At 33.6% G+C, this 27,786-nt stretch overlaps 2 protein-coding genes and 1 long non-coding RNA gene across 9 annotated transcripts; 1 reads left to right on the top strand and 2 right to left on the bottom strand.

Annotated features, from left to right (window-relative positions):
* Positions 1–821: 821 nt before the first annotated feature.
* Positions 822–5,610, bottom strand: LOC146906932 (uncharacterized). 6 transcript variants are annotated; one of them, XR_015017537.1, is made up of 12 exons: positions 5,202–5,610; positions 5,035–5,101; positions 4,599–4,689; positions 4,430–4,463; positions 4,222–4,281; positions 3,801–3,838; positions 3,576–3,659; positions 3,100–3,148; positions 1,635–1,690; positions 1,301–1,432; positions 1,143–1,220; positions 822–1,051 (listed from the first exon to the last, which is right to left on the bottom strand). It is a non-coding gene; the product is annotated as an uncharacterized LOC146906932 (long non-coding RNA). The 6 variants fall into 6 exon arrangements; XR_015017536.1 differs by having other exon boundaries at positions 4,599–4,631; XR_015017533.1 differs by lacking the exon at positions 3,801–3,838 and adding an exon at positions 1,433–1,497 and having other exon boundaries at positions 1,301–1,358; positions 4,599–4,631.
* Positions 5,611–8,977: 3,367 nt separating this feature from the next.
* LOC146906931 (nuclear transport factor 2-like) lies at positions 8,978–11,794 on the bottom strand. Of its 2 annotated transcripts, none has more exons than XM_085723386.1 (6): positions 11,679–11,794; positions 11,341–11,406; positions 10,727–10,864; positions 9,920–10,196; positions 9,596–9,828; positions 8,978–9,368 (listed from the first exon to the last, which is right to left on the bottom strand). In XM_085723386.1, exons 2-6 carry the CDS (start codon positions 11,380–11,382, stop codon positions 9,321–9,323), a joined length of 738 nt encoding a protein of 245 aa, XP_085579512.1. In that variant the 5' UTR covers positions 11,383–11,406; positions 11,679–11,794; the 3' UTR covers positions 8,978–9,320. The 2 variants fall into 2 exon arrangements, with proteins under 2 accessions (XP_085579512.1, XP_085579513.1); XM_085723387.1 differs by having other exon boundaries at positions 11,657–11,760.
* Positions 11,795–16,288: 4,494 nt separating this feature from the next.
* LOC146906930 (cyclin-C1-2-like) lies at positions 16,289–27,387 on the top strand. Its single transcript, XM_085723385.1, has 10 exons — positions 16,289–16,325; positions 16,601–16,725; positions 16,808–16,914; positions 17,678–17,717; positions 18,326–18,370; positions 18,858–18,976; positions 19,118–19,232; positions 21,365–21,415; positions 24,162–24,309; positions 27,018–27,387. Exons 2-10 carry the CDS (start codon positions 16,694–16,696, stop codon positions 27,108–27,110), a joined length of 750 nt encoding a protein of 249 aa, XP_085579511.1. The 5' UTR covers positions 16,289–16,325; positions 16,601–16,693; the 3' UTR covers positions 27,111–27,387.
* Positions 27,388–27,786: the final 399 nt, after the last annotated feature.

The following is a 27,786-nucleotide window of genomic DNA, read 5'->3' as shown; positions in this document are numbered from 1 at the left end:
AAGAAAGAGTGAGAGATTGAAAGTGTAAATATTTGAATTTTGAGTTCGAATTGTGGGTGAAGTTTGTCATGTAATTTAATTGAATTTTGAACTAAAGGCATGTTTACAACTACTATCTTTTTGGATTAATGGACTAAAAAATAAGGAGTAGGAGCAAAATATTGCTTTGTCTTATAAAACTTTAGTCTTAAATCAAATACCTATATCCCGTGTTTAAAGATGTGTTTGACTAATTCTTATAGAATGTATTGTAGATTATCTATATATCCCCGTGTTTAAAGAATAATAATGTTTGACTAATTCTTATAGAATGTATTGTAGATTATCTATATATCCCCGTGTTTAAAGAATAATAATGTGTTTGACTAATTCTTATAAAATGCATTGTAGATTATTGGAACAATTTTAAATTGTTATCGGTTAGTTTTTGAAATATGGTCCAATTTCATTAAAAAGAAAGTAGTGAAAAATTTTAAATTTTCAAATTGTGTGTATGTAGCAGTCTGAACATTTGTAATTGTGATTGCACAGTGATTTCATATACAATAACCTTTCATTTACCTTGCTTCAAAAAAAAAAACTTTTCATTTACCCTTTGTATTACAGTTATTATATAATACCAATAAGTACAATGTGAAAAATGAGCAAAACAAAAAGTAGAAATTAACAGTGTAATGAATCACTTAATAATAATAGTTAAATAAATAAACAAAACACTTCAATTGATGTTTGGTTTGATTATGACATAGCCATATGCATCAATTTTATTGAAAATAAATTTGCGGGTAACTGCCCCTCAACAAAAAAAAAAACTTTGAATGTGATAAAAAAAATGTACTCATCCAAAATATCTTTGTGACGGTTCAATTTCTGTTGAGAACATGGAACATGAAATTAAAGTCATACAATTCAACAAAGACATTTTTTGTCACTTGGTAAAAATCATAACATGAAATTTCAGAATTTGACAAAAATCTTAGACTAACATACTTAAACCCCAATATTAATGCTCCTTTCAGCTCCTTCCAAATTGAATGCTCCTGCCAACAACCTGAAAATTATAGTAGAACGAATAAGTGATCCTCAATAATAGGTCTTCAAAATCAATGCATATAGTCCTCAACATATGAAACTAAAATTACCTCAGAATCTGAAGAATAACATTGCAAACCTGATCCAAGCAGGCCTTCCTGATTCACAGGATTTAAGCTCTAGATATGCTACAGAGAAAGAAAAAGAAATCACCGAGTGTCTCACACATATCTAATAAACCAAAGTGTCAAAGAGATGGTGAACCTACATCCTTGAAGCATAATTAGTTGGGCAAAAGTTGGTGAGAAACCAATGTCATTGCTTTCCTGTCACAAAATTAGTTGGCTAAAGCTTACGCATCACAACCAATATAAAATGCATCAACAATCTCACAACTAACCTGTTTTGGACAAAAACAATTTCAATGTTATTTAAAACCTTCAAACAGTTTCCACTATTAAGCACCTGAACATATACATAGCAAGTTTTAATAATGAACATATACAGAGCAGCTTTTGACAACAACAAAGAATGGTTCTATAAATTGAACACGAACATGGATCAAGAATCAAAAAACGAAAAATTGGATTTGGAATTTTTACCTCCGCCGCATGTTGGGATAGCTTCCTCATTCATTCCCGTCGCTAGGTTTGTCTACCTGTATAAGAACACCAATATATTAAAAACAAAGAAAACATAAAGGTATTGATTAACAGAGAGCAAAACGTGACAGAAGAAAAAATTGAGGGAGAGAAACGTTTACCGTTGGAACACGATGGAAAATTTCTATATGATATTTCTATATGATAATCAATACCTAAAGTTTTATGAGATATTCTATATGATAATTTCTTAGAAAAGCAAAAGGGGTAAATTTTGAGTTTCAAAATTCAAATCATCTAACCAATGCAGTCTAGATGAAGTGAGTTATGTCCCTATCCTGATTTAATCTGCAGAAAAATGATGAAAAAATTCATTGAAACTGGTGGCATTCTACAAAAGTTTGTCAGTATTGTTTTGGCATGTATTGTGTGTTGGTTGACTTTAAAAGTTCTAATTTCTCATGATTTAGCAACAAAAGCTAGCTTCTTCTAATACAACTGATTTGAAATTAACAACTTAAGTGTTCGTGGCATAAAATGTGCAGATCAAAAGAAACTATATCGTATAACACAATGTCAAATATGATTGCAAGTTCTTTTTAAACTATTAAAAAGAATTATAAGAAAATATATTCATAATAAGTCCATCTTGTATCTTATCATTCAGTTAGTTCTATTTTCATCAATTACCACACTTCAATTATGAATAATTAGTAATCAGTAACTACACTACACTTGATTAGAAGATATTCTTTATGGTAAATTCATCAAACAAACAAACAAATCTTTTAAGTTCACTCTAATCAATAATAGTGGCATGAGCTAATCAAAACAAAAACACATTAAAATGGCCATATTCAATATTTTTCTTGTCTTCCTATTAATATTGAGTTCCAAACAAAAACACACTGTTTTTTTAAGTTCACTCCCTTTCAATATTTTTTTCTCTTCCTATTAATATTGAGATTTCAGAACTAATTGCTACTTCATATTCATCCCTACTCCCTAAAATGAAGCTAAAAGACTACTTCAATTTTTCTTTTTAGTATTCAGTCTTTGATATAGAGAACAGGAAAGATATATAATTATAAGACTCACTATTAAATCAGTTTTGCAAAAAACACTTTGATCTTATGGCTTATACCAACAAAAGAAACCTTTTAACCATCTCAAGAAATAGCATACCAAATTCTTTCTCCTCCTCAAAAGTAAAAACTAAAAGGAAAACAGAAGCAATCCTTTTTTATATAGTTCTAAATTGACAAAACACCCAGAATTGTTTGTTTAAATAATTCAAGACTTCAACAAAATCAAATAAACACTTAAAAAGGATGTTGGCTTCTGACATACTCTTAAAAATTTCAACCCAATACAGATAGTGAAACCTGGAACCTTACGAATAAAAAAAACCAGCCATTCAAATATATCAAATATTCATAAGAGATATAACAGGACAGAGTGAAACCTGAAACTGTTGAGATGTGAGATTCTGAAATTACATCCACATTTGTCTTCTGCAAAAATCAAAACACAAATTGTTTTATATCAATACTAAAACTAACAATATCATTCATTTTCTTATTTAGACGTATTCTCAAACACCTTGAGTGCTCAATTTCACAAAAAAAAAAAAAAATCAAATTCAGAACAATGTAAAAATAAAACAAATTCAATAAAATTAAAATTTTTGACTTCATTAGATCACAATAACTCAAACAAAAACCATTTCTTTAACAAAAGTCATAAACAAAAAGAAACAGAAGTTGGACAAAAGAATAGACCACACCAATTTGAATAACATGAACAAAAGAAACAGAAACATGTGGCCAAATTCATGAAGAAGTTGGACATATTTAACTTATATTTTCTCTACAAATTCATACAAACATAAAGATAAAATCTAACAATGTAAATTTGAGTTCTTAATTCTCTTGGCCTTACCAATCAAACTAAAGCTCTCCTAAAACAAACCTTGAAATCCAGCTTCTGTCTTTTGGCCTTATTCACCTCAATCAAGAAATTTGCCTGCTCATTAAGCAAGCAATTACAATTCATTATCAGTGCATCCAGAAAATGTCACCACTACTATAATTTCTACCAAAACAACAACCAACAAAACTATAGTAGCATTTAGTTTTATTACTCCAAAAAAATCATAAAAGTTACCTTAATAGCATGAAATCCTCATGCAGATTATTGTTGTCCTGGAAAATGATTCTTAGAAAGGGGTTGATTCACAAAGCATAAGAACCAAATGGATAGGGAAATTTTTAGGTCATATACACAATATGACAGCAAAATATATCATTAAGAGACATCAAATTAAGGTTATGAGAATCAAATTAAGGTTATGATCAACTTTCTCATATATAATCCAAAACCCCAAATCAGTCCCTATTATAAACTCAATCCTATGTAACCCAAACCCCAAATCAGTCCCAATTATCATGTAACAAAACATAGTAGCATAAGCATACATGATGACAAAGTCACAAAGAATTGTTTCCATTTCAATAAAGCTAATTCATATGGTCATCAATATATCTATTTTCATAAAACCTATAAAACAAATTAGAGAACAACCTACCTCATTTCATCATTGACTTGAAATCATTTTTGTCAAAACCATCTTCATCATCTTTCTCTCCTAATAAACCAAAAAAACAAATAGTTCAATCAATCAAATTAAAATAGGTAGATAAAAACTCATTGTAATTTAAAAAACAAAAACAATAATCAATTAAAATTTTGCAGTTCGAATAGAAAACTAAATCTGGCATTGTTACATGTCATACCTATTTCTTCAATTTCATCAGTAGCAATTTTTGACTACACATGCAAATAAAAACATGATGTGAGTAGTTTTCCAGATAAATAGAATTTAACTTATAATTTTTTTTTTGTCAAATTTCAAAACATAATGGATCTAATGAAATCTGAAAATAAAAATGGATGAATCATTACCTCTGTCATGGAAGTGTGCATTGCTGTCTCATTCTGTAAATTTATGGGAAACAATATCATACATCAGTTAGCAACATATTCAAAATTCAAACTGCAAAACCAAACAATATCAATACTCAGAGATGAATAATATGATAATTAAATAAAAAATGAAAACAAATTTCATCACAGAGATGGGTATTTTCGGATCTGATAAAAAAACAGGTTAAGGTTTTGAAATTCAAATATCAACTTGCTTATTCTTCTTCTTTGATTTCTTCTTGAAAGAAGCTGTACACAAACAAATTAACTCAAAACATCATAAACTAAATGCGAAAAAGGAAGAAGAATAACTATCGATTAAAATCCAAATAAAAAATTGATAGTTGCGAAATTAATAGAACATCTAAAATCATAAATGAAAATCCAGAGAATAATGCAGGAGTGTACGTGGTACCTTATAGACCCAGTTCTGTTGAAGGCAGGCAGAGAAAGAACTATCTATTTGATGTCTCGTTTTCGAACTGTACCAAAAACAAACCAGAGAGTGAGAGTAGTTCTATAATCTTAACATAACATTAGAACAGGAATAGAAAAAACGAAAAAAGGATTTGGAACTCTTACTTCCGCCGCCTGTTATATTGCTTCGTCATTCTTTCCCGGCACGGCCGCGGCGAATTCCGGTACGGTGGTCGACGGTGCTGTTGTTCCGATCAAGGAATAAATGAGTGGGTTTTGTAAAGGATGAGGAGAGGAAGATGATGGTGGTTTTATTTTTTTGTGAGGCGGCCGGAGTTGACCGGAAATGAAGAAAGATGGTAGAGGGAAAAGGGTTTCATGGAGGGAGGGTGAGAGAAACGTGAGTGAGTGTGAGGAAGAAAGAGAAAGTTATGTTGAGTTTGTGTGTGAGATAGAAAGTGAGGAAAAAAAGGAAAGAAGTTTAGAGTGGATGAGAGATAAAGGATATAGAAACTAATGTTTGTTGGGATAAGAGAAAAAGTAGGAGGGAAAGAATGATTTGAAAAATTTTGAAATTTGAATTTTAAATTGGAGAGGGAAAATGTGTAATAATGATATTTTATTGTTTGTATTGTGTAAATGCTTAAAATGGCAAAAGTAAAATTATTTTTTAATGATGATGTGACATGTAGTGGATTGAGAATGTGACACATTGGATTGATGCAAAAATTTTTGCTATTTGTTGCTTCACATTTGTATATTATTAAGATTAAGATTAAGATTAAGATTCTGATGAATATTTTAAAGAGTTGAACCACTTCAATTTCAACCTTCTGAATTAGATGGGTCCCGCAAAGTGCGTATTTTATTTAAAAGTAATTAATTTCCCTTTATTATTGCTAATGCATGTCAGTCCAAAAAATGTCATTATATTTTACTAATAATAAGAATGTTGCATCTGCAGTGCATTTAAGTTTCTAGTACAATAGGAAGGAGGTTTTTGCCGTGTATAAGTACAGCTGCCTCCGTCTCACAATATTAGTCGTTTAAGGTTTGTGCACGATTATTAAGGAAATGATTAATTGTGTTGATTTCAATGGTAAAATTAGAAGCATTTACTAAAATGTCCTCATTAATTGTAGTTAGTGAAGTAGTTAAGTTAGATGAAATTCAATAAATAAGGGTATAATAGTGGAAAAAAATAATAAATGCTGCATTGGTATTATAAAGTTACAATTATTTTGAGAAAAAGAAAAAATGCTAAAGAGACAATAATTATGAGACGGAGGGAGTAGTATGCAACGGGTTTGTTCCATTTCAAGTAGTCCCTTAAGCAAGTGGTTATATGATTGATCTGTGTATATTATGCATAAAAATATATAAAAAATATATATATATGTTAGGAGGAGGAGAACCTCAATTGTGTGTTCACGAGTTTTCTGATGGTTATTAATGTTGGTTAAGCGGTGATGAAAACTTAATAGTACAATGATATATAGTAACAAAAGAAAACCGAAAAATTGAATTCCGTCGTGTTTTATTTTTTCTCTTCTAAATTATATTAGACTTCATGTTTGAATTGTATAATAATTTAGACAAATGACAGCTCAATATTAAATAAAACTAACAAATAAAAGGATGGGGGGATTGAGAATGTAGGGGAGAAATTCGTGAAACTTAATAAACATATATGATCGTTTAAAAAAGTCAAATATCATCTGTGATTTTTTAAGTTAGATGTTCATAACAAATTTTTTTAAGATTTTTTGTTACAAACCGATCATTTAAGTTAGAAAATATCTACATAATGATCTTATTTTCATCAAACTCAGTTAAGAAGTGTTTATGTCGACGTTTAATGTTAACTTTTGTACCTACTATCTCAATATTAGACGATTCATAAATACTTTTTAACAAGTTGACTGAAAAAATTGGTAATATTATCAATATTCTAAGAGTTAGGATCAATTTGTAACTAACTAAAAAAGAAACTTAAATGACACGCTTGTAATTAAAAAAAAAAAATCAAAACTAACTTTTTTTTTTAAGAAAAAACTAACTTATAAACCTCTTATATAAAGGATTGTGGGAGGTATATGATCTTAAACAAATATGTGTGATCATTTTCAGACAAAAAAAAGTGTGTTTGATTTTGGTGGGTCTCTTGTCTGGGTTATGGGTGGCAATTAAGTCAATCTATTTATCAAATAGAAAATAAATCCTAATATATGTTCTTATCAAATAAAAAAATCCGTATCTAAAATCTAAATTCTAATCCTTAAATATATTCTCCGCTGCAAAGTCTTGGCCATAAAATGTTTGGTTAGTTGGTATTCTCCACAGTTGAATTTGATAAAATATAACACTGCAACAAAATGAGCTCCTAAACGTGTTGCTGGTGGGATAATTTTTGTGAACAAAGAGCTTACTTTAGTGGATTTTATTTTTCTTGTCTCATCTTCACATCACTTACTCTCTTCATGTAGAATTACTAGCAACCACCCACCACACTGACCATTGAGACAACTCATGAAAAACAACTCTTCCTCCGAATTCTGATATTCCAAGGGGTTATATACACAGGTGAAGAAGAAAAGACATGACTTTATGTACATTTTTTTTATAAAGGGGGAGGCTATTAGGCCAAACTTCAACCGGACACGATGATTAAAATAAACTCATGCAACATCCTGTCATAAAAGGTTAACAAAACTTGGCGGAGGATGAGAAAAATAAAAGATACTCGCGGGTAGAGAAAGTACATAACCCGTAAGCCAGTCAGCCATCTGGTTTGCCTGCCTATAAATTATGTGAACGATTAACACCTGCCACTCGCCCTTTTTAAGGTGGTCGAAGAGGGGGACAATACAAGAACAAAGATGTGATGGAAGACAACCTTTGAATATTAGATGATCTGCAACTGCTAAGTCAGACTACATCCATAACCGTTATCCCAAGCAACTTGGAGAGCTGAGAAAATGCTCCAAAGTTCGGTCATGAGAACCGAACAAGTTCCCAAATTACGAGCATAACCGCTTAATCAAGCTCCGTGTCATCTCTAAACACTCCTCCATAAGCCGCTCTTTGATTTGAGCTAATTAAAGTGCCGTCGGTATTGCACTTAATCTGGTTTACACTTGGTGTTTTCTATTTAATCTGATCATTGTTATAATTTTTCTGTATGTGTGGAAAAAATTATGGTCTGCTGTAGGAGTTATCTCAGCCATCATACTAACTAACTTGTTGACATATAGTCCGAGTGTCAAAATCACTATCAGAAAAAAAAAATAAAAAAATCTTGGTTCCTGTGTTGCCAAATGCATCGATGAATAAATCCAAACATCAAGTGGGAAGTGGTACTATGTTGACCATTCAATGGCTTAACTCTTAAGGTACCAATTCAACCAATTTGTAGTGTCCAACGTTAACTACTGAGAGAAGTTAAAATTGAAACTCTGCCATAATCCTTTGACATGACAGTAATCCCTCAAGATATGCAGAGTAGTTTCTGCTGAAGCTGCACATAAAGGACATATATTATTTGCATCTATGCAAGAGCTACTCTCTTTTCATTTTTCTTTAAACCATCATCACTCTCAACTTCAACAAGTGTGTACCCAAGTGTATCATCACTCTCAGTATAAATTTTTTAATCAATAAGTACAATTGTAATAACTTTTTTGACTCCAAAAAGTTATGAGAATAACGTTTAAGATTTCTTTAATTTTCCTTACAAATTAATGGAGAATGAAAAATTAAATTTGTTGGATAATTTTTTTAAAAAAAAAAAATTGGAACAGCTTGAAGCATTAAAAAAACAATGCTCGACTTTATTGAGAGAATGGACGAGCTGAAAGAAAAGGGTTTTGATGAAATCATTCATAGAACAATATGATAGATTTTGGGATTTAGATATTATTATTAAGAGATTGAGAGTGAGGTTTTTGATGAACAATCAAAAAATTCTTAATTGGTGACGAATTAGTTGTTACCATGTCATTTATACAAAGTGAGTAAGTAACAAACTCTAAACTAACTCATTATCTGTAACACAAGTAATCTCACTTACTAACTTGTTTCGTATCAAACAAGTTATCTAACTAACATTTTTTTAGAGGAAGTTATCTACTAACATACTAACTAACTTTGAAATATATCCACCAATACACACCCTTTAATCCATCTGAAAATGGAATCGTGTCTCTATATGCTTTCTCCTACCATGACCAACTGAATGCTTTCCAAGATCAATTGTTGACCTACTGTCCACCAGCAATCTCATCTTCAAATCTTTAAATTCATCTTTTGCATCAGCGTGCTTAGCCATTTAGCCTGACATGCAAGAATATAACAGAAGCAATCTCAATAATAAGTAACAGTAGCAGTAGCAGTTATTACTCTTCTAGATAAAATGACAATTAAAGTATCATTCAGTTCAAATTTCAGCATTTCAACTAGTGTGATAGTTAAGAATATAACAAGTGACATTTACGATGGTAAAGCAGTGAGTGTCTCGAAAGAGTAAGAAAGGAAGAGGGAATTTTAGAACATAGACTTACAATAGAGGCATATGACTTCTTCGGCACTTCTTCGATTTGGGAAGCCAATCCAGCCACCTTCTGTGAATCATCAGGAATTTCATCAAGAACCACAGGAGCAGGAGCTTCCTCTTCTTCAACAGACACTTGCTCATTTTCTGGATTGTATATGTCTAGTTCTTCCCAATTTCCATCCTCAACAATCACAGATATTTGCTCCGGAACTTGTGTCTCCAGCACAGAAGGATCTGACACTGAAAGAAGGTTGAGGAAATAGGCAACTTAAGTTAACGGACAAAGGAAACAAAAACCGTTAATAAAATCACACCTTACGCATCATATTACCATTGTCAGGAGAGGCAGGATTTCCAATATCATGATCAGGTTCTTTGATTTCATTTTCATCAACATATCTGAAAACATCATTCAAAACAAAATAGCCTTTCTTTTGAGGAGCAAGGAAGAAAGATTGAGTAAATTTCTGCTTAATCTCATCCTTTCCTATCATAAACCCAGTGACCAAGACAGTGATTCCCCCACCATAAGACTCTTGTGCATCCACGGATATGATCTCCGTACTAAGTTCTTTATAACCTGATGACTGTATCTTCTTGTCAATTCCCTGCTTGGTGAAATGAAATAGGATACGTTAAGATATAAAATTTAGAGAGAGATATTAATATTAAGCTCATTGTTTTCAAATTCAACCACTTCTAATAATGAATCCATGCTTATTAGAATCTGAGTTACAAACGGACATTTAGAGGATCATACAATGGAAATAAATTAAAAAGGCATCACCAAGTAATTAGGTGGGGCCTGGTGTTACAACATCTTTGCATTACCTATACAGAGCAATTTTGGAGGTCTGAACTCTGAAGTAAACAAGAAATTACAAAAATGCATATGGGGGACAGAGAAGATCCATTAGTATTACAAATTTACAATACGGTACCAATACATCAATGTCAAATGACATATTATACGAACCTATCAGAGATATGAATACAGGTATATATGAAAATGCAAACAAAGAAACAGGGGTACACGGGATGTATGAGCGGGCAACAGATACATAAACAGATATATGCACACACACACACTCGCGCGAGCGCGCGCGCACACACACACATATAGAGAAAGAGAACTCACAGCCATTGTAGTTGTGATACTGATGATACCATCTGGTTCAGGACGATCAAGCTTACTGACGTCTTTGTAAAATTGATGCACAAGCTCAGGGCTTTCATGCAACAAATAGTAGTACTGTTTAACAAAGGCACGACCAACCTAAACCAATCACATTAAAAAAACAATCAGCTATGTTATCATTACCAGAAAACATGTAGCAGACCAATGTTGTCAATTAGTAGTTATAGCGGCATTAAAGCGCTATAGGGTAGCAGAATTTGAACAGACCACTATTGTTCAGCTAAACACTATTTTGTACAAAGTTTTGTCAACTACGGCCATTGTGCCGCTATAGCATTGCAGCATAGCAGAATTTGAACAAACCGCTATTTTCTATTTTCTGTGATCGGCTATGAAGCACAGACACTCCTCGGATTAGGCGTGTCCCGGTGTCCGACGGGGACACGACACCGACACTTGTAATTACACTTAATTATGTGATTTTTTCAAATTATTAGCTGTATCGGCGTGTCAGTGTTCGTGTCAGTGTCCGTGTCGTGTCCGTATCCGTATCCGTGCTTCATAGGTGATCAACAACATTGTATGAAAAACAATAAGAATATAGATATACATACAACATCAGGTGTTGGTGGAACTTGCTGCTTTGAAATTGCCATTACAATCGTTTCGAATTCAATCAACTGCAAAATCAAACCACCAACTTCTCATTATCAATTATTTAGGTTAAAGCATAAAAATCAAAACTTTAACGTAGTAACAAGAGTAAAAATTCGTTATTTTCAAATGTAATAAAGACCCAGTTTAATAAAAGTATCTAAAGTGTTATGCTTCTATATACACACAGTATTGATTAAGTTAAGTAAAAAAAATTGTTTTGCTGAAAACGGAAAAAGAGAAGGAAAAACGCAAAGAGAAGTGAAAGCGATTTACCTGAGAAAAGAAAGCGATTTACCTGAGAAAAGAGAGCGGTGAAAGGAGCGATGAGGAAGGGGTTTGCTAGGGTTTTAAATTTTTATGTTGGGTCCAATAATACTTTTATATTTGTTTTCCCCCAAATAAACCGGCTTAAATAATCGTCGACTTTTGAGGAAATTTGTTTTTATCCGACCTTAAAACGAAAAATAAAATTACAAGTTTGACCTATGGTGAGTTTTATTTATGAAATTTTGATTAAAACAAAAGATATAAATGTTTGTTTTTTTTTTTTTGAAGGAAAAGATATAAATGTTTGTTGTTTTAAGTTATAATCAAACTAACCATGATTATCTATTTCAGTTACACTAATAATATAACAAAAAATATAATCTAAATTTTTTTTTAGTGACACCAACAACAATCTTTATTATAGAAATTTTTTTTTAATGTATAAATTGGGATAATGAAAAAGTAATTATAAATATACTCATCTAGTTTGTTACACTTTTTAAATGATAAAGGAAAAAAAATCAAACATACATGAGGAATGTTAGGGCACACCCTCTAACACACTCTTTTGACACACTCCAATAATAATTTGCCACCTCATACACTATTTTTATTTCATTAAACCAACAACTGGTTCTACAAGTTAAAAAAAAAACTGATTTTTGCTTCCACCGTCTTTCTACCCTGGTTTTTATTTCTTATTTTTTTTGCAAAGAAAAGGAGAGACCTTGAAAACCCTCGAAGACGAAACATTTCTTTGTTAGATTGAAAAAATCTCATCATCCCCAATTTGGGACCCATCACTCCAGTGCCTGCTTCGACACACATCACCGGATTTACCACCACCCGTCTTTCTTTCGCGTTGCAATTTCACAAATTGGAAAAAGGGGTTGTTGTTAGAAATTGAGATTGAAAATGAAAATGAAAGTGAATTAAAACAGTTGGAAGGTATTGAAATTGAGAATGGAAAATAATGGTGTGGTGATGATGACAGACTATCACGACGGTATTGAAATTGAGAATGGAAAAGGGGGTGGATGTTACGAATTGAGAAAAAAAAAATAGGCTTAATAGCAGTTTTAACCCCCTAACTTTTCCAAAGTTGCAATTTTGGCCCCTAAGAAAGAAAAAAACTACAAAATAGCCCCCTAAGTTTTGCATTTGTGGCAGTTTTGGCCCCCAAGGCCAATTTTGACTCGGTCTACGCTGACGTGGCACCCTAAGTGAGGTGTCATGTGTTATTATTATTTTTTTTTTGCCTTAGGGGGCCAAAATTGCTACAATTGCAAAACTTAGGGGGCGTTTTTTAGTTTTTTTCTTAGGGGGCCAAAATGGCAACTTTGGGAAAGTTAGGGGGCTAAAACTGCTATTAAGCCAAAAAAATATTGCCATTTTTTTTTAATATTTAGCAACCAAAACAACATTTTTTTTAGGAAGCAACCAAAATAGCATGTTAGCCGGTTAAAGGAATAATAAGAGTGGGTGATGTGGCATAATATTATTGGAGTGTGTCAAAGAGTGTGTTAGAGTGTGTGACCCTAGCATTCCTCAACATATATCTGTTAAATTTTTTTAATTTTTTAATTTATTCTTATCTATTTATTACATGTGTTATTTGTATTGAAAATTGAATGCATTTTTTGAAACATACAAAATCAGCCCAGAAAAGCTAAAAGAGATTATTTTCTTTATATATAGTATAAATGACCTACTTCCTCAAGGCCTTTTTTTAAAGAGTTTTTGGTAAAGACAAAATCGATCAGGTATAACTTATAAGCCTGTTTACATGTGTTTTTGGTAAACAAGCGTTATTTTTAAATTACTTGCTTGCATGATCAAACTAGAAATCTGATGACATATTGTGCAAATGTTTTCCATAAAAGGATTGAATGTTCATCATGTTCATGAGTTTTTATATGAAAAAGATGAATATAACTATCTTATTCGACATAATTGACAGTGTTTCCAGAATTAAAACAAGTATAACTAACTTTAGAAATGGAATTAAAACAACTTAAAAGAAAAACTTTATGATTTGCATTAATGTAAACTCGTGCATCAAATCACACATACATTTCTTATTACCGTTTCTCACTATGGCTTAGGTATTTTGAGTTATTGATTTATGAACCCTGTTTCTTATGAAAAACTCGTATATATACACAACAAAAACTATAAGTCTTTAACAAAATCCAACATGCCTCCACGTGTCTTTGACCTTTGACCTTCTTTGCATACAATTTGAATTTCCACTGTCGAAACTGAATGATTTTGAATATGCCAAAACTATCACAATCTGTCGAAGTAACTTGTTTCTAGATTAACACCAAGAGTGAAACTTAACTTCGACTATCAAGTTTTCCTGTCGAAAACAAATATTGAAAATATAGGCAAACAAATCCCCACTCAAACCTCGATCTAGCGACCGACCTCCACTTGCATCCAACCACCCTTGGTAGTCCCACAAGCTTCCAAGTATGATCCTTATCCTTCCATACAACTACATTATCTAGTCCCACAAGCTTTCGCCTTTACTTATCCAACCCTTGGAATGTCATCCATCCTATTGAAAATCCTTACACTAAAGTATGCTAGGTCTTTTAGGTAGTTCCACAAGTTTGACCATTACCTCTTCATCCCTGGGGTGATTAACTTCATCCTTCTTAAGATCCCTTTGTTTCCAACCATCCATGGTAGAATCCCACAAGGCATACCATACCTTCTTCAACCCCTGGAATGTGTTCCGTCCTCTTGAAGGATCCCTTTGCTCTCCACTGGAGCATGACAAACAAAGACTTCATAGTTGTATCATCCTGGATCCACCATGTCTCCTCCTAGTCCCATTTGTAAAAGACTCCACCTTAAGCAGAGTTTCTCCACCCAAATTTTCAATTGTATACATCTATTATGTCTAAAGTTGTTAAAAATGGGTCGGGTTGATGGGGCCAAACCATTAGCCTTTAGCCCTTTACTAATATCCTTGACATAATAAAGAGGAACAATTATAAAACCTTAATTATAACTTTTGCACACTTCATTATTTCTATATTGTCATTCTATGAGTCACTAATGAGAGTCGTTGGAACATACAGTTCATACACGAGACAATTGTTTATCACTAATTCATTAAATTATTTTTTTATTATAATACACTAATTAAAAATTATTATAAAAATCATACACAGAGACAAATGTTTGTGACTAAATAATTAGTTAAAATTAGAGTTTTTATTAGTATCGTCGACATAAAAATGAGAACAATTATAACATACTGATGACAAGTCATCTTACGTTATTCTTAGCATGTTTTTCAGTCATTTATGTTTTTCAGTCATTTTCAGTAGGTTTTAGTAGCAAAAAGGAGGAGTATTAGAACGATTGCCTATGATTTCAGAACTTTTGTAATGTTTTCTATATTTGAGTCTGTAATTTGAGTTTATTTTGTTCCAACTTTTATCTTTGATAAAGCCGAAAGTTACTTTCTTACTTATGCCTATCATAGAGGGCAAACCAAGATACTTGCCAAATACCCAAGGCTGCTCGAACTCTCTATTCAGAGTCTCACATCAGACAAAATATGACTTGACCATGTATTTATACGTGGGGGCAATCCTCACCTCACATCCCAGTTTTGTAAGGATGAGTTAGGCCGCAAATTTCAACAGGTATTAGAGTCTCCGTTAAGATCCACTGGGCCACATACTATCAGATTTCCGCTATCGGGTCACCCACCATTTATGTCAACAAACAAAGCCAAATAGTGATGGTCGTGAGGGGGTGTGTTAAAAAAGTCTCGCATCAGACAAAATATGACCCGAACACGTGTTTATAAGTAGGGGCAATCCTCACCTCACAATCTGGTTTTGTAAGGATGAGTTAGGCCCCAAAATTTAACAAACTCCATGAATATTAGCAATGGTATTGTGAACAATACTCGAAACATTCATACTACAAATTTTTTTAGACTTTTGAAGATTCACAACCTGTCTAGATACTTTCTCATAAGTATTCAAAATATTTTTTACAATCACAACTTGAGTAGTGTTGACTTTGAAAAACAAGAAGCAATCATCTACAAAGAGTAAATATGATACAATAGGCGTATTGTTGCAAATCTTTACCCCATTAATATCACTCATTGCTTCCGCATTACGAATAAGAGCACAATTACAAGACAAATATTTGTCTTTGATAAATTAAAAAAAATCTCATACTACATATATTTAGAGGAGATTTCCCGAAAAGTATTTAGTGCTCATTTCGGCCAACTCTCCATTATCTTTCTTTGGCTGAGTGGCATGTATTTCCATGGTGCTGGTTTTTCCAATTATGAAGCATGACTAAATGATCCCACCCACATTCGACCTAGTGCCCAGGTGGTTTGGCCAATAGTAGGCCAAAAAATATTATTAGTTAAACCTTATATAACGATTTCATTACAAAATAAAACCGCAATAAATGATAAAAATATTTTTTCAAAAGATTTAATCTTAAGATTGGATTCGAATTTAGTATCTCTGGTTAAACTCGAGATAAATCCGAGTTAATTTATTTAGTTATTGCTAACTCACAAAACAAAGAAAACGCAATAATCAATGATCCTAGATTTAAGAACAGAAACAAAAGACACGAACTACTAGTTTCCCCTTGTTGTTCTTCTTATGTTTCTCTCTCTGTACGTTTCTCTCTCTCTCTCTCTCTCTCTCTCCATAAGAACACACCAAGAACACATAGAACACACCTAGATTTTTCTTCTTCTTATCTTTAACAATAAATTTTGCTTAAAATTTGATGCTGCATCCTTTGAGCTATTATTGCATTGTTTTGAGTATTTTTAGCTCCAATCTTACTGAATAATTTGCGAGACCAATCTCATTTAAAGCATATGTAACATTTAATTGAGATCAATATTTATTTAATTGTATTAATGGATTTGCTTTATGTGGACAGTGATTTTCCACCGTTTCTGCTTTATCTGTGGATTGTTTTTTTTTTGAGAGAATCTGTGGATTGTTGTTTCTTTGATCTTTGAAGAATTCAATCATGGCTGCCAATTTCTGGACATCATCTCATTAGTATGTTTAATCTTTTTTTTTCTTCCTTTTTTGTGTTATAATTTGGAATTCTTATTCATTTGGTGTTGTGTGAATCTTGCAGCAAGCATCTTTTGGATCAAGAAGATGTGGATATGGTGAATCCAATTGATAAAGAAAAGGGTGTCACACTTGAGGATTTTAAGCTCATTAAGATGCATATGTCCAATTGTATGTATGCTCACTTTTTGTATATCTATATGAATATCTTCGATTTCGTTGTTTGGATAGAGGGTTTTGGAGAGAATGGTTTTGGAGGGTGAAATTTATATGTTTGAATTAAGCGATTTCATTTTTTATTTTACTTTTTTTTACTAGTGTAGTAAGTAGTAAAGCTCGTGTAAAGTTGTGTACTTTCTGTTGCGAAAAAAAATGCCCCGGGGGAAAGTGAAACGCCACGTGGCTGTACATAGGAAGTCAATATTTGTCAAATATCGCCCACGGTGGACTGCGATGGTAGATTTTTTGACAACTGCCATGGTAAATTTGTGAAGGATACGCTATGGCGTTTAATGGCGGTTTATTCGCTTCTGCCATGGTCCGCCATTTGCAATCGATGACTGTAATATCTCGCATCACAGGGCGAGTGTCGTTTGCAATCAATAACACTGCAAAATTTCCCAAAGCGGGCCACGTGTCATTTGAAAACTGTGTTTTCTTATAACGATGATACACCTGCGACGTTTCACTGTGTATCCAGCTGTGATAGCAGACTGCATTGGCTCTTATGAGGCCACAACAGGCAAAGGGAATTTTTTATACTTTTCTTTTCTTATTCTTGCGTCTGGACTTAGAAATTCAAAACTTCATGAAAGTAAATCACTAGGGAATCTAGTATTGATGTCTTTCATTTGCCATAAAGTGATTCTCCATAAAGTGGTTCTTAGTATTTAACTTTGCTGAGTTCCCTGCTTTTCTTTTCTTGCTTGTGCAGATATTTTGAAATTGGCTCAACAAGTAAAAGTGAGGCAAAGGTGTGTGTGAATTGTATTTCTTGAATATGTGCAACTTTGTTCCTTTGTGTTTGTAATCTATCATGTCCTAATATTGGGGAGTAACGAAATATACATTTGGTTACTAGAGAAAGATTTGTATACTGGTTTGATTTTTTTGGCTTAAAATGTGTGTAGTCACAATGCCTGAATTGCATTCCTTGAGACCAAAAGTCCTTCGAGAAACAGAATATGAAGTTATCTGTAGAATTCAGGCTTTTATCTATGTTTATCGGAAGTTGGTTATTTATGTAACATTGGGATATTATATTGATTCTTGCAAATTTGACTAGGTTTGATCAATTTTGAAACTAGACGAAACTCATTAGATTTAAATGACAATAATTCAAATTTGTAAAGGAACTATAACATTCATATCGTCGTCAATAATAATGGTTGAGGAACTTAAGACGTCTTTTCGTCCCCCATAGATAAGCATATATGAACGTGTAAAAGAGTTGAACTTTTCTTAAATTTTCTGGTAAAAAAGTGATATATATTTTCATCATCTTGCCAAAACTTTTAAGATAATCTTTTGTCTATTACTTTAATTGTTATGGTACTATCTAATATGTTGGTCAATCTTTTAGGGTTGTTGCTACTGCTGTTACATACATGAGGCGTGTTTACACAAGGTATGTGTTATAACCTTGTTAGTCTGTGGTAAAGGGAACATTCCTGAGATCATAAGAACTTCTTGTTTTAGTTTTTAGATGGAGGATAGCTTGTATGTTCTATGCTGTATTTATGATGTTTTGAGTCAGTATTGTTGCCAGTTTAAGGTTCATAAATTGCTTTTTCGTTTCATGCTTCTATAGAAATGAGAAGATAATATGCATAATCAAACGAGTATTTTACATTGTATTTATAAGCATAAAACTTCTGTTTAAACTGTATCTGAATCTGAATTTTGAAATTGGAAAAGTAACAAGTTGACCTTTGACTCTTAGAAATTGAATCTATATGTTTGTCTTGTTTGGATATCCTGGCTGTCCAATTCATCTCATAACCATAATAATGCTATCTTCATCTGACCTTGGAAATAGTATGTGCTTAATAAATAAACTATACTTAACAAATAGCATCTCATCTAAGAGTTTTCTTCATTTCTTTTGTTCTAAGGAAGAGTATGACAGAATATGATCCACGCCTTGTAGCTCCAGCATGCTTGTACCTTGCATCAAAAGCCGAAGAAAGCACAGTGCAAGCTAGGCTGCTTGTATTTTACATTAAGAAATTATGTAAGCTGTTAGTTAGCCTTATAAATTTGCTTTATCTTTCCTCTTGTTAACTTCTGATCTTAAAAGTGATCTATTTGTTTTCGAAGTTGTTTCTTGCTAGTATATTTCCTTTTTGTTCTGAAAGCACAATTTCGTATGCAGATGCTGATGATAAGTATAGATACGAAATCAAGGACATACTTGAAATGGAGATGAAGATTTTAGAAGCATTGAACTATTACCTGGTTGTATTCCACCCATACCGTTCCCTCTCCGGGTAAGGACAAATTGCACAAATACCCTTTTATTTTGACCTTACCAGACATACAGTATGTTTTGTTTCAGTCACATTCTATTTAATATTTAGCTATAGTTCATATGACCAACTCATATTTAGGACTTCCTTTTATTTAATTTAATATTTAGCCAGAATTCATATGGCTACAATCTATTTTTCTTTAATATTTAGGAGTGAATTCTTTTTAAGATAAGTGAAGAGAGAGATATGGTGTAACAAATTCATATTTTTATCATGAAATTTCATCTGCAATATTTAGCATTTCCATAAACCATTTGGTTGGCGAACTCATCAGATTTAAAATATCAAAGACAAGGTTACAACTAGGAATATGCATTGTAAGACAGTATACGTAATACCACCAAGATTTCATGGCAACTATGGTGAGCCAGTGATACCTTGATTTAGGAGCCTCCCATAGAACCTTACCGAGGCCCAAGTGAAACCCTGCCTTTTGCCAACATTATCAAAAGACCAAACTCTTGTTCATTTCGCTTTACAATCAACTGTTCAACAACAGTAGCAACAGTCAAGTCTTTGATAGATTCTGGTAATTCTAAGAATATAGATACTGAATAAAGACACTGTTTATTAACGTCTTTGTGTGGTAATATCCGCAGAGGCAGTTACAAACAGAAGGGAAATATGAAAACTGAATTACAAATGCAGAATTTAACTTCTAGAAAACCAACTTTAAGCTCTAGGAATTAGAGAGCCTAGTCTCTAACCAACACAATAACAACCGAGTGACAGACATGATGCCATCCTTAAACTACACTGGGCCTCCACCTCATATAAACATTCTTAATAGGAGGCCTGCTAACAGTCTTTTGCCACTGGATAGGGTCAGCTACATGTCGTCAGCCTCAGGGCCGTTCCTAGAGTTTTATAGGCCTTAGGCATAATATGAGAAAAGGGCCCCTTACATAATGCATCATAATTTTTTTAGCTCATTGTTGTGATTTTATCAGGTCTTCTTTTCGTTTTTTCCCTGCTTTTTACTACCAAAAAAGAACAAAAAAACAGAAAAAGATGAGTGGGTCACATGATCCTAAATTCATCTCACATGATTTAGCATAATGATATAATTTAATTTTTTGGAACATTTGAAAGACAGCATTAAGATTAATTTCTCTAGTAGGCTTATTTTCAACTAAAATATAATTTATTTTGTTATAAAATTCCCAATTTCTTGAATAATAAATATGACCAATATATTTAATATTAGTGAGGCACATTATTAGAAACAAAGGGCCCAAAAAAATATCACAAATTTATTCAATAATAATTTTTTTGGCACATTATTAAGAAAAACTAAAAATTTTATAGGGAGGGTGTATATAGAAATCTTAGTATATAAGGGGGTATATATAGCAAATTGAGACAAAAGGACCATAAACTTCAACAGGCTTCAGCACAGCCTTTCAACATGTTTGGGTCTGTCAGTAATCTTTGCTATACACAGCCCCAAAAAACCAAATATTTCTATGAACACCCCTATTGTAAATTATTTTTTAGGGCCCCCTACCGGTGAGGGCCCTAGGCCGTCGCACCCCCGGCCTATGCCCAGGGCCGGCCCTGGTCAGCCTTTCTAGTGGAATTCTATGATTCTGTTGTCTTGCTAGTGTTGTGGTCTGTGCAATCATTCTCTTTCACATAACGAGATCATTTTGTATGTTGAAGCCAACATAGATGAATTTTATAACAGGATTTTTACCTAATATCAAACGCAAATTTGTTAGATGAATTATAAAACTGGATTCCAGCCATCTCTCACTTCCTCGCCTCAAACTTTTAGAATTCTACAACCCTGAAAGTTAAAAAAAATATTGAAACATGAGTTAGATCTAGAGGAGCCTGATGGTGTTAGATAAAACTTGTATTTTAATTATCAAAGTTTATGTGCAAATTTCCTGAGCGCAACCCTGCACATAGACTTGGACCATAACTCATCTTTTAGTTGCATTTTTAGTTTGTGTTGTTTCTCACAGTTTTAGTTTTTCATTGTGTCTGTATCAAATACTGTTAATGTCTCAAATGGTCCTTCGTTTTTTTTCATTAAGATTACATTTATTTATAATTTCTCACTTACTCTAGTTATAATTCTCCAGGTTGCTTCAGGATGCAGGTCTGAATGATCTAAGCATGACGCAACTAACTTGGTAAGAATGCGCGTTGAACAGATGAGAACAGTTTTCGAATATGTTTTCGTTTCATTTTTTCCCATTTTATAATTCTCCAGTTATCTCCTCGTCCCACTTTATTATAATATATGCCTTGTGCTTAACTTTTTGTTCTGCAATTTCTACTTGACCATATATGCCCGACATTATAATTATCCTTTATTTATTGAAAAGAAACAAAGATAAATTATCTTTTTGTTGGAGGATCAGAAACCAGCACCAGTACCTTGCACTTCTTTTTTCTCTTGTTGAATTATTTTCTTTAAAGGAAAGGGGTAAAATATACAATACATGTTCTCATGTTTGTTTGGATTTTCTAAACTAGTATGCACGTAGGAGACACTCTTTCTTATTTGAATGCTTTTAGAATTAGAGTTTTGGTGTATCTAAAATGGTTAGAATAACTCCTGTATACTCAAGCATTACCCTCTTTCCGTACATCAATAGAGTTTTTAACGTTGATTCTTGAGATATTACACAATTATCCTGCTGTTAAATTATATTTTTGCATATAAACCATGCATTTTTTGTTGAATAAGGCTAAAAAACATCTGATCCAGTATCTTTTTATAAAGTTTAACTGCTGTAACTTTCATATGTATTTTTCCTTTTAGATAAATAATTTCAACCATATTTTTGTACTCAATTGTTTTCCCCATTTATCATGCTTTTTGTATACACCATGGCACAAAGCTTTTTATCTATCATAACACTTGGAAAACACCTTGACTTCCCACTCACCATGTCATAAACTTTTGTCTTCAAATTTAAACGGGCAACAAGCTCGGCCTAAGCTAGTACATACATATTTGTCTGAGACATCATGGTAACCTTTTGGGAACTTTCGGCTTCTATTGGTTTTGTTCCAGCTCCTTCCAAAGCATTTGTGATTTCCTTCATCTTATATGAAAGAGCAATCAAAGAACCCAGTGGCATGGTTAAATTACTGTCCTTTGAAACACAATCCTTCCCAAGGGACAAAAATGATTGGTCTGATTGTAGACCATCTGTTGGAAATCCCGCCTCGAACGTGAGGGGGTGTGTTGGTAATCTCACCTTTATTGCGATCTGCCCCCAGTTGCCTCGTGTTGGCTTTGAGGGGGTGGATTTAGTCCCACATCCGTTGGATAGGACTCTTGATAAGAGTTTATAAAGAGGAGACACTCCTCACCTTACAAGCCGGTTTTGTAAGGATGAGTTAGGCCCCAAATTTCTACACCATCAAAATCAGCAAATACCAGAGATTAGTTACACGCTTCCATCAAAACCAATCTATTATATGAAACCCCACTTCTGCCCTTTTACTAGTCTGTTTCCTATTCGAGCCTCTGATCTCATCAAAAACAAAAACGTTGAAGCTCTTTCTGCCCACCCATCATAACTTTTCAGTAGGACAGTATACTAGACTAGCCACCCACCACCTGGATGTCGCTTTCAGCAAGCGAATATTGTCGAGAGGTACAAGTCTGGCGGTTTTGTCAGCAGAAGTGGAACCTAAAACACTGTAGAGCACATAAAGTTTTGGAACAGAGACGACACACACACTTGAAGGATATGCAGAGTGGGACGTTGATAGTGTATCAAAAGAATCGGACTCAAATTTAGTCATGTCTTCTTCTTTTGATATACTATCATCATCTGTCTCTCTCTCTCTCTCTCTCTCTCTCTCTCTCTCTCTCCAAATCCCATGATTAGAGCCAAGTAAAATGATTCCCAATCTCAACCTAGCCACCTAGGTCCTTCTGGCACCAAGATTGAAACCACAACATGACTAAGCCTTCCATCCTTATGAATGCTCACTGTACCTTATCAGATGAATGAATTTCCTGCTCCTCAATGGGGTCGTCCCCCACAAATTTTGGCATCCCTTTGTTTATGAACCAATTGTTCGATTCATCCGTCTTAAACACCAGCTCTCGGTCGAAGATCCGGCATGTCTGACCAAGCCAAATTAAGGAAGAACAGAAAATTAGTATTGTTTTAAAAAATAAACTATTACAGAATAATCCTTGTAATATCAGGGCAAACCTCTGATGAGAAGAGATAGTTCTCCCTCTGTCCGACCTCTAAGGTTATAATTGAATAATGATCGATGATACTCTCTCTCTTCACATCCTCTTATAACAGAATGTGTCACATACTTTGTTCAGCCGTCACCCTCTGCCACGTTATATTCCTTCCCTCCCAGTTTCCTATATTTTCATAACTTCGCCTCTACATAATGGACTTGGGCAATTGATCAGCTAATTGCCTGTTTGGGCCCACTGCCAAATTCTAACGGATCCCCCCCCCCCCCCCCCCATGGAAAAAGTAGACTGAGATGGTTCAAAGCTTAGACTAATACTAATTATTGTTTACCTGTTAATGCATAAAGTTGCTATATTTATGACAATGAATGTTGGCTCATTGTTTTTGACATGTCTAATTACGAAAGACAAATGTTTCGTACTAAGGAGCTTAAATATCATTGTCATAAAATAATTGTCGGAATTGTTCCAACTTTCCTGTTGTTGCTATGTGAGCATCATCTCTCACTGCTTTATAAAATGTGAAGTAGATTAATCATTTAGTTGATTTGAAGCAGTAGATAATGAATTTCTTTAACCAGAAGCTCCATTTTATTATCATCGCCATTAATCATGATTTTTTGTTACGGTGCCATCTTGCAAATGCTGTTTGGCATTGTAGTTTCTATTATATAATTGATTTTGTTGAATTCCTACAGGGGGCTTGTAAATGACACATACAAGATGGACCTAATGCTGGTACATCCACCACATCTGATTGCTTTAGCTTGCATATACATTGCTAGTGTACTCAGGGAGAAAGATACCACTGTCTGGTTTGAAGAACTTCGTGTTGATATGAATGTGGTGAGTATTCGACTGGGTTAAATATATTTTTAGTCCCTAAAAAATATTCTCTTATCAAGTTTAGTCTCTACAAAAATTCCATACATGTTAAGCCCCCCCCATTTGGTTATTCTGTTGAAAATTTTCATCTGTATTTAGTCCTTGAAATCACCAAATGAAGACTAAGCATGAATAACTTTTTTTTTGTAGTGATCAAACTTGATAGAAGAGTATTTTATTAGGATGAAAAACATATTTAATTCATTATATATACTAAGCTTTGTTGCCTCTTATTTAACTGTCTCTTAACCTTTCTCTCATCGTGCTTCATTTGTTTGAAACTTGGTAATTTTGGCTTTGATGATGAATTGCAATTTAAAACTTGAATCGCCATTGCCTGCTAGTGGCAGTTGCAAAAGTTGGCCCTAGACAGAATAACTGGACGAAATCGTAAAATGAAAGAAAATTAATAGATTCAAATCTACATGTTCGGGTGAAGATGGTAAACAAGTTTTCTAAATGAACAAATCAAGACTGTACACTAGTTTTTTATAATTGAAGAAATGAAGAATGCAAAATTAGTTTACTTTCATTTCTATCCCATTAAAAGGTTTATTCCACTGCCAAACCTACATCTGATCTGAAGTACAATCATTATAACCCATTATTAGTCCCAATTTACTTAACCTTTACAATAGCGAAGAAATAAGATTTGAAACAGTAAAAATGTTTTAAACATTGTTTTTGTATTAAAAAAACTTGTGTTCCGAGTTGACAATGATTCCATGAGTTTATGCAAACTCTTGAGTTTGAAAACTTTGGTTAGATATATATTGTATATTGTATGGTATTGCTGAAAAACACTAGGATGTAAAACATGGTGATGGTAGGTACGGGGTTTGGGGCTAAGTCCAACAAATGTGATGTTGAGTAGAGGAGTTGGTTACTTTTTATGATATGCCAATTTGTGTGGCCCAGTGGTTTCAGCACCACTGCCAAAACCGTCAGACATCTGGCAGTGGCTCCTCCATAGAGTCACCTGTCGTCGATCGCCTTTGGTTGCCGTTGGAGGAAATGGTAAACGAATCACCATGGGAGCATGCTTTGGCTCCAGGAGTTCCGAGTCTGTGGAAGGAGGAACACATAATGTAAAAGATCCAGATGATGCATCGACTGAGCATACAACCACTTCACTGGAACCACCAAACACTAGTCTATTTGCGGCACTGGTTGCTACCGCCCATGCGATTGTGAATGGATTCAATTCAGCGAAGCCGGCTTGTGTACTCACAAGAGTTCTGTATCACCGTTGCTATTGTTGGAAAGGTTCTAGAAAAATTTGAAGCAAAATCAGTTTTCTTTGAGTTGTCTCTCAGTCTTGATCTAATGGGCCAGCCCAAACTGAGACTAGCTTTGGCGGCATGCAAAAGAAATTATTATGGATGCCACTACGGCCTCATATGTTTTTTTCTTTTTTTTTCTTTTTCAAGAACTACGACCTCATATGTGCCTTCAATCGATGGTGTGGCTATATTGGAATCAGAAGGAATTGCATAGGCATTTGCAGCAAAGAATAGATATGAGATCGAGTTGGATTCCAAGCAAGAGTTGATCGGTTTTGGTGTTCCAATACTCCCCTTCATATAGTTGGTGTTCCCTTCTAACAAATTAATCACATCAGCAAATGTAACCAACTCCCCTATTGAGCACATTCGTTGACCTTAGGCCCAAACTCAATACCTAATACAAGATCTCTTAGGATAAATAGCTTAATTAAGCACTTCTGCGTTTCTTGCCTGTTGCTTGTGGTTCCTTTGTCTGTTGTTCCTCTGTTTTGAGTTATTTATGAACTTATTCATAACTGTGTAACCATATATTCATAATTTATAAGTTCATAAATAACTCAAAACAGAGGAACAACAGACAAAGGAACCACAAGCAACTGGCAAGAAACAGAAAAGTGAAGTGAGGAGGCCGCGTTGCAGAGAGAATAACGAGGCAGCGTCCAGTGGCAGAGGAATCACGCCAGGAAGAAGGAAAACGTTTCAATATTCCATTTTTTGTTTTAAATTTAAAACCCGTGTTTTTCCAAAACTCAAACTGAATCCATGCCAAATTTTTAAAAAAATAGGTTTGTATTTTTGCTGATAACCCGGCCAATATTAGGAAAGTTTCACGGCGATTCAGCTTGCAATCTCTGCGATCCTACCAATTTTCCAGCAATCCGGCAACTCAGGATCCCACGTATATCATCAAATGGATGGGGCTTCAATGATTGTGGGATCGTGCAATCACATTAAGTGACTCACAATCCAACCAACACTGGTTGCAAGTAGATTTGCAACAAGCCGTGTGGCTTTTCTGTTGCCTAGCATATAATAGAATGGCTGAAATCAATGTCTTGGGTGGCGCCTTTCTCTTGCGGGCCATCTACTCCACTTGAATTGATATTTTTAGAATGGTACAATATTGTTAGATTTAAGAATCTGCAGTGAGATTATCTGGAAACTTAGTTGTCACTATAGTAATTTTACCACTCTGCATGCTGTAAAAAAATACCAAGTTATGGTAGATGTAAAAAATGCATTGTTGAATTTTGCTGTCTCACTAGGTTACTATCACTTAAATGTAAGTAAATTATTTGCATAGGGTGCACTAGTTTTCTATTAATTTGTTTGATAAAGATAACAAATTGTATTCTAAGGTAATTTTTGTTTTTGTTTTGACAGATTAAAAACATATCAATGGAGATACTTGATTTTTATGAAAACAACAGAATGTTCACTGATGAGAGAATCAATGCTGCTCTCCAGAAGCTATGATCTTGATCCCCTAAAAGTGTCAACATGGAATATGTGGAACTTGAATGAAATTATTTGCTATAGTGGCTGGTCTGAATGAAGTAAAGAAAAGAAAAATTATTTATTTATTATCAATGTCATGTTATACATTATATACATTAAAACGCTTTGTAATCATTACCAATAGTATGTACACATAATATTGGCTATTGGGGTCAACCAATGTATTTATTAAGAGCTAAATGAATTGGAAAAAAAGTGATTCTTGATGAGGAAAACAAGATTCCAACCTAGTTAATCTTTGTTCTCACTTAATCAAGTCAGTTCTTTCTTATGGGATATAAGGTTAGCTTGGTAGCTGGGGTTGGAGAGTTAAAGAGTGAAGTGATAAAAGGTCGATAATTTGAACCTTACTCTGATCATATAGTACTAACATACTAACATTTGTTGTTTTAAAAAAAAACACAATTCTTCCATTGTTTTTGTCGCCTCAGATGAAATTATACGTGACATCTTTCCTATATTAGTTGAAGGAAATAGACATGAGGTCCAAGTAGGTTTGGTCACCTCCTCCTATTGGTTTCTTCAAGTTTCATTAGGGCAACTTGTGGAAGCCTCATCAAAGATAGCTATGAATGTTTATTTGTGGCTTTCACCAGTTGCAACCTAGTAGGGGAGGAACTCTAGGGGCATCCTG

The sequence above is a fragment of the Medicago sativa genome, chromosome 7, assembly GCF_051527215.1.
Source record: "Medicago sativa cultivar Bolivia chromosome 7, Bolivia_mono, whole genome shotgun sequence".
NCBI lineage: Eukaryota > Viridiplantae > Streptophyta > Magnoliopsida > Fabales > Fabaceae > Medicago > Medicago sativa.
This window is presented reverse-complemented; position numbering and strand designations above follow the sequence as displayed.